This window comes from Notothenia coriiceps, unplaced genomic scaffold, assembly GCF_000735185.1.
Source record: "Notothenia coriiceps isolate Sejong01 unplaced genomic scaffold, NC01 NC01_scaffold00023273, whole genome shotgun sequence".
NCBI classification, from domain to species: Eukaryota; Metazoa; Chordata; class Actinopteri; order Perciformes; family Nototheniidae; genus Notothenia; species Notothenia coriiceps.
This window is the reverse complement of record NW_011355974.1, coordinates 114,465-123,037: the sequence shown is the minus strand read 5'-3', so window position 1 is coordinate 123,037 and position 8,573 is coordinate 114,465. Positions and strand designations below refer to the sequence as shown.

The following is an 8,573-nucleotide window of genomic DNA, read 5'->3' as shown; positions in this document are numbered from 1 at the left end:
AGCGATAGAAAGGATATAGAAGAATATTATAAATATAAAGTTATTCATTACTTTTGTACTATTTATCTACATGAATTAAGTCATTGTAAATGTATTATATTTAATCTATTCACACTTAACCTATTGCATCTTGAGAGAGGGATCGTCCTTTGTGATGATCTTCAACATGTTTGTTGCTTTAAGTGCATATTTTGTGCATGTGTGTCCATAGCCGCGTTCACACCGCAGTACTTTTCCCACTTTAGTTCCGATATAGTTCCGAAATGTCGTGTTCACACCAAAAAGAGCCGGAACAAAAATGTGTTCATGAGAACCTTTTTACCCCCTTTTCCATCAGTTTTCAGTCCCTGCTAGAGAGCAACTGTACTTTCGTGGGAGAAAAATGTTCCTATGTCTGATTGCCTGGGCCCCGTAAAACTCCTAAAAGGTTTTGTGAAGCCGCCATTTTATTATCCTCGCATTAGCATCATTAGCATTAGCCCAGCGCAGAAACGCAGAGAGACCAACTAATGGCAACACAAAAGAAAACATGGGAGGGGTGGAGTGATGATGAGGTGTCGGCGTTCTGGCGATTTACTCGGAAGGCTTCAGTAGAAGCTGCTGAAGCCAGTCCCCAACTCCGGGGACTTCCGGCCGGAGACTTTGGGGGGCAGTATACGCCGTGAAGTTGTTTGCGGCCTGCCAGTAAACCCAAAGCAGAAGAAGAAGAAGCGAAGTCAGCGGCTTCATTTGCCTAATCCTCCCCCAGGAATTTATTCCGGTGTGAACGTGATCTGTACTTATTTCATGAGAACTAAAGAGTTCTCAAGAACTAAGTTCTGATGAACTAAAGTGGGAAAAGTACTGCGGTGTGAACGCGCCTTATGTGCCTGCATGCATGTGCAGTGATGCAGGGTGTGGTAACCTCTAGAGCCCCCCCCCCACCTCGCCATGGTTCCATGGGAACCTGCGTGCAGCTAATCCTCCTTTTGGCTGCAGAGGGCTTCTCCAAACAAATCATCCAGCCCTAAGACCCACTGCTCCTCGAGTGGGCTCCTGGCTCTCAAGCCTCACCAAAAAACCTCTTTCCTTTCTTCTCTCCTCTCTCATATGCTTCACATAAAACAGCTACCTAGCGTGAGGCAAATCCCCTCGCCTCTGTCTCTTTTCTTCTAGGAGTAAGGGAAGGAGAAAGGAATGGGGTGTGGATAAGCCGAGACAGCAGGAGATTGTCAAGTTGAAGAACTACGATGACCTGTTTTGGAAAAGCGGGTGAGTCTGAAGAATGGGTGCTGGTAAAGGGGTGATTGTTTGATAGTAGGCGAGATGAGAGGGAGGATAAAGGGGTGGAGATCAGTACTTTGATGTGGCCCCTTCTGCTTACAGTTACTATGCATCACTGTAGTATAAAGATCTGTCCATCTGTTTGCAATATCTCTCTCTACGGCACACCTCGAAGTCAACTGAAACCACGTTCAGTCATGAAGATAAGCAGCACTCACTTCATCAGCCATTTAAAGTCACTTTAAGACTTCACTTCACTTAAAGGCATTCACTTTAAGTCCATTTTACAATATTTGTAAAATAAAAAGTGCTGTTGGCATAAGCTGATCATAAGACGATTGGCCCCTGGGAACAGATTCCCTAAAGGCCCCATCACCGACACAGAAGCAAGACACAGAATCTAGAGCTTTTTAGCTTAGTTTGTGTTGTTTTGTGTATCTCTTTGTGTATTTCTTTGTTGTCGTTTTACATATTTTGTGGTAATTTTTTATTATATTTCAATATGTATTATTTGTTTATGTATATACTTTGATCATCTGAATCTATAAACTAACTTAAGATGTCAGATCAATCTAATGGAGTACAAATTACAATATTGCTATGAAGTAGCATGAAAAGAAAATACTCAGGTGAAGTGCAAGTAGTAAATGTGCTTTACTACATTTTACAACTGTCAACCATTGTTATTAAAACAAATTATTTAACACTCAAGTCAAACAATGTATTCAGCAATGTGTCATCAAAAAGCAGCATTTTCTCACACCACTGTTCCCCGTAAAGCGAACGTAATCATGTTTTATCTTCCATACACACATGGGCGCGGGAAGGGGGGTGCTGAGGGCACTGCAGCACCCCCTAGCGGCAGGCAGGGGGTGTGGAGCTCCCCTGTCTGAATTATTATTTGACGGTTATTGCTGCTCCCGCTGTGCATAATCTGTGTAATATGTAGTCAATAAATTCCACATTGTTGGTAAAATAATATTTTAGCCTGCCCCGAATGTTTTTTCTGTAGCCCCGGACAATTTTACCTCAATAATATAATACATGAACCGTGAACCTATGGTTCACCTACGTCAGGGGTCTGCAACCTTTTTGACCAAAAGAGCCATTTTGCTCCTTTTTCCAAAAATAAATTTTGTCTGGAGCCGCAAAACATATTTCATAGCTCATAAAGTTGTATTTATTGTTATGTCAGACAAAAACTACAGTTTTTTTTGCATTTATTAGGCTATTTACAACATTATATAAAAGTGTTAACCTCTAATAAGAAACAAAGAACTCCTATAAGGAGAATTAAAAAATAATACACAGGCCTACCTTAAAATAAATTAAACACAGCACTTGGGGAGTCCTTGGGAGCACATTTGAAGGGAAAACAAATATTAAAATGGGCCTACTTTGAAATAAATAAAACATATAGCTGCACCCTAAAAAGAGTTTGCTTGAGTGCGCTAGAATTTGAAAATACACAACCGGAAAAAATATGCCTCTTCCTTCAGACTTTCTTACAGAGTCCCTCCTCCAACATACACGAACGTGCATCATCAATGAGGCCACGAGATAAGTTTGTGCACAGATCGAAGGCTGACAGGCAGTTAGGCCATCCAGTTATTTTAGCCGGGCCGGCTAAAATGATTGGTCGTGCTTATTACAGCGCTACGGCTTCCAGAGATTAATTTTAGTATGTATTTATTGTCAAAGCATTTAATATATTCATTGCTATCGGGACGTTAAGAGCATTCCATGGAATATAACAAAAAGTGTTTTCTGAAATAAATTACATACCCCATTGAATTATGACTGAAGATCGTCAGCTGTCTTCCTCTCCCGTGTTGTTCCTCGATGCGTAAAGGCTGCAGCACCTTTGACAACTTCTCTCTACATATCAAACATACCGGTAAACCAGTATCGTTTGCTTTGAAAGCATATAACATTCTGTCCACACAGAAATGAATCCTGTGTTCGCTCCGGTACTTTTCTTTGATTTTATCCATAGTTCGCTCAACGCGCGGGACCGTAGGCAGGATGTGACGCATATTTTAGTTGATCCTAATTAAAACCGTTTTGTTTTTTATTTATGTGTGTCACAGTATCACCTCAAAATACAAGAAATGAAAACATTTTCAAAGCATGCCAACAAGAATATAAATAGTCCTACAAATACTATTTATTCCTCGATTATTATTCTTTGTCCCTAACACTCCAAAAGGAGCAGCACGCAGCAACGGCGCCTCTAAAGCGCAGCCCCTAGCATCTAGGCGAGAAACCGTGGGAACCGCAACAACATGTGTATAGACCAAAGACACAACCTGACCAAACAGTGAAAACAAACTACATACCAGACACTACAAAAAGAGAGGAAAAGGAGCAAGAGTTAGTAAATTTAACACCAAGACGTAAATCAGAATAGATCAGAAAGCAAAAAAGATAAGAGATAGGGAAAAGAATAGATGCAATATGAAGAATATATCAAAGACATAGGATATAGTGAATGAATAGATGATGTAGAGGAGAGCAATTAGTAGTAGTGTGAGAGAGCGAGAGAGAGAGAGCGACGAGAGAGAGAGGACCGGGTGGCCACCAGGCAGGAGACCTGTGTTGTCTAGTCATCCTGGATTACGTGCTGCTGCACCTACGGACATACGGGCGTTTGTTCACAACAAAGCTGGAGGAGAGCCCCTCTCAGACTAGATCTTTAGTCCCATAAGTTATCTCAGTGGGGTCTGCAAACGGCTTAAACCATTTCACTAATAGGGTCGCACAAATATTCAAACATTATTTCCGCGGACACTCACTTTCATAAGGATCATTAGTTATAAAACCAATAAGAGAATAAGGAAAACAGTTATGAAATAACTATATGGGCAGGTAACAAGAATACAGTTTGAAGGGGAGTTGATTTGTAAAATGACCATAAGGAAAAAGAACATCTTGCTTACAGTTGTGTGTCTCTGGTTTGAGAGATGTATTCCATAGATCCTCTTATGTTGCTCTCAAAAGTGCAGCGGCAGATTATGCTTTTAACTGCAATATTTAAAAAAATGCTTCCGGGGAGTGCATCCCCCCCCCCGGACCCCCCCCTAGAAGAGGTGATGTCCGATCCTCCCACTCGTAAAATGCACTTTACCGACCTGCCTATATGTCGTGAGGGCTGATTATGCAGAGCTTCATTGTAAAGTCGCGGGTGTACTGTGTGTTTGGTGTGGGGAGTTGCTTTTGTGCGGGGCTCATAGTGCCCGTAATAGTGTTCACTGGAATCCAGCAGCCTCAGCAGCCCCCACCATCCAAATACCTTCCCGGCGCCTCTGAAATACACACACACCGACTCACACACGCATTCCACCAGTTGTGTGTGTGCGCCACATCAATCCCAACACGCCCATCCAACCCCTCCAGACCACATTTTCACTTCGCATTATGTTGGCCAGGATCCAGGACTCTGGAGAAGAGGTTTTATATCTCATAGAATTTGCCTGGAATATTAAAGTAGAAAATCATTTGTCAAACAATAAAGTGCTGGAATACTTGCCTTTATTCACTAGCTGCAGTAATTACAGTTATGCTGTATAGTAATGCTGTGATGAGGGCTTAGTTAATTCCCACATTGGTTGGAATAGTATACAGGTTTGCGTTCAACAGAGGGGCAGTAGGGCACGCGTCCACTCTATAAGGATGATGTGGGACAACTCTGAAAAGCTGGCATGTCTTGATGTACAACAGAGTGAGCGCTAGTGCCAGCAGCATGATAAAAATGTGAAGATATTCACAACAGCCTTGTTTCAGGCATAAGGCACATTTTTTGCCCTAAGTAATAAATGACTTTGAAATCTGTCATTTTAATCTGTTAATAAACATACAAATCGTTTATGCGTTCATTGTTTTAAGTTTATTTTGGAGAAATTTTTAGATTAAAAACACCAAAACATAATTGTATGCACCCTTCATTTTCTGTTAATATACTGTATGGAGAAATGAAATGTATGAAGCACAGCTGAGGCTTTAACAGAAACTGATCCATCTACTTTGATCAGATGTCCGCAAAACATGGATAACATTCCCCTGTTAGCAGCTATGATTCTGGGCTCATGAGCTTCTCGCTGTCTTTCTCCCTTCTGTCAACACCAAGTTTCGAATTGAGGCGTGTGTGTGCAGCGAGGGAACTTGATGTACCATGGCGTCTATGTATAGCACAACAGAGGGCAAGTGTTGGCTGGATCTTCAGAGTATCGAAAATACATGCATACACCAAACATGCATTGAGCTCACAGCACCATTACGCCCCTTAATCGTAAAGACCGGATGGCATCTGCTATATGTGTATAAGAGACAAGATTCCAATGTTTAGTATACGTTCCAGACAACAAAAGATACAGGTTGCTCTGGCAGCCCCACCCACATCCTCACACATTATTCCATCCAGGAAACGCAAACACATTGCTCTTCACGATATGCCATCTTTCCCGCTGAAGGGAGAGGCAGATCACCCTCAAATGATTTACAAGGCATCAACTTATCATCACAGTCCTTGTTTAATGGGCCAAAACTCTCCATGGAACACTGTTCAGATAACTGACCTGTAACCATAATTGTTATTAGAACAGAAGAACTACTACACTGCAGGCCATATATTCATGTCCCCAATGAGGTCAGAGTAATGCCTAATTTAGCCGCCGACAGTCCGTTTTTAATTAGCTCTGAGAAGGGAAGCAGGCGGTTCTCATGAGAATAGAGAGTGGGAGGCAGATAACGTGTTTGCTGAGTGTTTATTGGTGGCGGTTTCTGGCTACCTTTAGCGAGCCGAAAGCACTGGCTGCAGCCTCAAAAGGCAGAGTCCTATTATGAAGAACAAAAGTGTATGCAAAAAAAAATAAATTATCAATGTAATGAATCATCAGATACTGTATCTTTAGAGCCCTCGCGCTCTGTCTCCGCACTTGTTATCGGTATTAATAGGCACCTGTTGTGAACTCGTATCAGTTAATAAAGACGCTGTCACAACCCTCAACAGTCACGTCCAACTCACTATGGCCAGACCACAGGTTCAACAGGCCCAGAAAAAATAATTGTAGAGCTGAACGAAGGCTGGAGATGAATGCTGCATTAGGTAAGCAGCTTGGTGTGAGATCAAGCTGTGGGAAGCAATTATCAGTGGTCTGATATGTCTTGCATTTCTAATAATTGCTCGCCACAGTTGATTTCTTCACCCCCCCACACAAGCCCCTGGGCTCCTATTGCAGATTCATTATTCGCCGGCTGGTGCGGTTTAGCATTTTTTTTTCCCCCAGCTGTGTCCTTTGAGCAGCTCTTTGGTCTTGGCCATAGTGGTTTGAGTGTGAGCTGTTTGGGTTGTGGACCCAGGTGCTTTTATACTGATACACGAGTTCAACAGGTGCATTATAGCGCGTTAAAGTGGGGACAGAGGGGCTCTTAAAGACTGTATCTGTTGTTCATTTATCATTGATTGATTATTTTGGCATACATGTTGTTCGTTGTTCATTATAGGACTTCCCTTTTTGAGGCTGGCGAGTGGCTTTCAGTCCCTCGGGCTAAAGGTAGCTGGCAGATATACCGTAATGAGCTCATGAAACACGGTTGTCCTTCCCTCCCCGCACCCTCGCCCGCTATTCTCATGAAACGCTGTCCCTTTTCTCCCTGAGGTAATAAAACCGCCTGTGGGTAAATTTGGCCATTAGCTCTGACCTCATGTGGGGAGGATAATGGTGGCAGGTTAGGTAGTTGCTCTGTATAAAATATTGGTTAGAGGTAGTTATCTGAACAGTTGTTTCATGGAGAGTTTGGCAGTGAAACAAGAGTATGATATAGTTCGGTGCTGTAATGTTTGAGTGTTGGATCTGGCTCTCCCTTCCAGGGAGAAGACGGGTACGTGAAGAGATGTGTTTTGGGTTTCCTGGAGTGGAATAATAAGTAGTGTGGATGTTGGTGTGTGTGGCCAGAGGCAAGCTGTAATATTTTTTGTTGTCTGAGGCGTATAGCATACTTGGAATGCTTTTGTTTATAGACATATAGAGGATGCATGCTGTGTCTTTAGGCATAAGGGGTTTAATGTGTGTAGATTCTATGCTGTTGGTGTGTTGCATGTATTTATGACGTCTCGAAGTTCAGCCAATAACTTTTGGGCTCTGTGTGATATACATAGACGGTGGATACTGCAGTTCCTCGTGTCACACCACGCTCCAAGTTCAGTAAAGCTGTTTGAGCAGAAGGGAGAAAGAGGCAGACGAGAGGCTTCATGAAGCCCAGCATCATAGCTGTAACGGTGCTGTGTATTCTTGGATCCCTTGATGCAAGTAGATGTGATTCAGTTCTGGTTTAAAGGGCTCAGCTGTGGCCATTATACAGTGCGCATCTCATAATAGTATATTAACAGAAATGAAGTGGTGAAGCCTTATTTGTTTGCTTTTATATCTAAGATTTGCTCCAAACATATAGAAAATGATTCATAAGTTAGTATTGTTTTGAAGCGATTTAAAAATGAAAGTTTGCAAAGTCATATTTAGCTTAAGGGGCAAAAATGTGCTTATGTGGAACAGGCTGTTGTGAATACTTTTCACATTATTTAGCCCCCCATTGGCTGTGTGGAACTAGCGGTCACTCCTGGACATAATATGAAACTGCAGCTTTAGAAGTCGCCACAATTCATCACTAAGTAGAGGATGGACGGCTGCCTACCTGCCCTCTGTTTGAAGCCAAACCTATACTTATTGCCAACCATGTGAATTCACTAAAGGCACTCCATCACAGCATACATAGACGCTAACTGTATTACTTGGGTAGTGGATATAAAGGAAATAGCATTTATTTTGGCAATGTTTCTACCCTTTAATATTCAGGAAGATCTTATTGGAGATAGCTAAGCACGCTTCTGCAGGAAGTCATGATCCTGGCAACATAAGTGGAATAAGAAATGTTCTGTGTGGGTATGGAGCGGTGTTGGATGATGGTGGGTGACCCACATGGGGCTCGTGTGAAGTGGTGTGTGTTGTATGAGAGGTCGCGGGAAGGTATTATGAGTGGGGGGCTGAGGTGCGGATCCAGTGTCACTATTACGGGCACTATAGAGGCAGCGCACAAAAGCACTCCCACACAACACAAGTACACGCCGCGCTGGTTTACAATGGGCTCGATATCAGCTCACGACATACTAGGCAGGTAAAGTGGCATTCTTTTACGAGGGAGAGCGGAATACGCTCTTCAGGGGGGTCGGGGGGATGCTCCCCCGGGAAGATTTTTTTTAATATGTAGAAGTTAAAAGGCATCAATTTGTGCACTTTGAGAGGCAACTTAAAGAG

General features: G+C 42.6%; 1 protein-coding gene across 1 annotated transcript in view; it reads left to right on the top strand.

The window, feature by feature from the left end:
- Window positions 1-1,229: 1,229 nt before the first annotated feature.
- LOC104954367 (transcription factor 24-like) overlaps window positions 1,230-8,573 on the top strand; it is an 11,855-nt gene continuing 4,511 nt past the window's right edge. Inside the window, exon 1 of the mRNA XM_010781458.1 lies at window positions 1,230-1,251. Within this exon, the coding sequence (XP_010779760.1) occupies window positions 1,230-1,251 (22 nt within the window). The remainder of the gene's footprint in view (window positions 1,252-8,573) is intronic.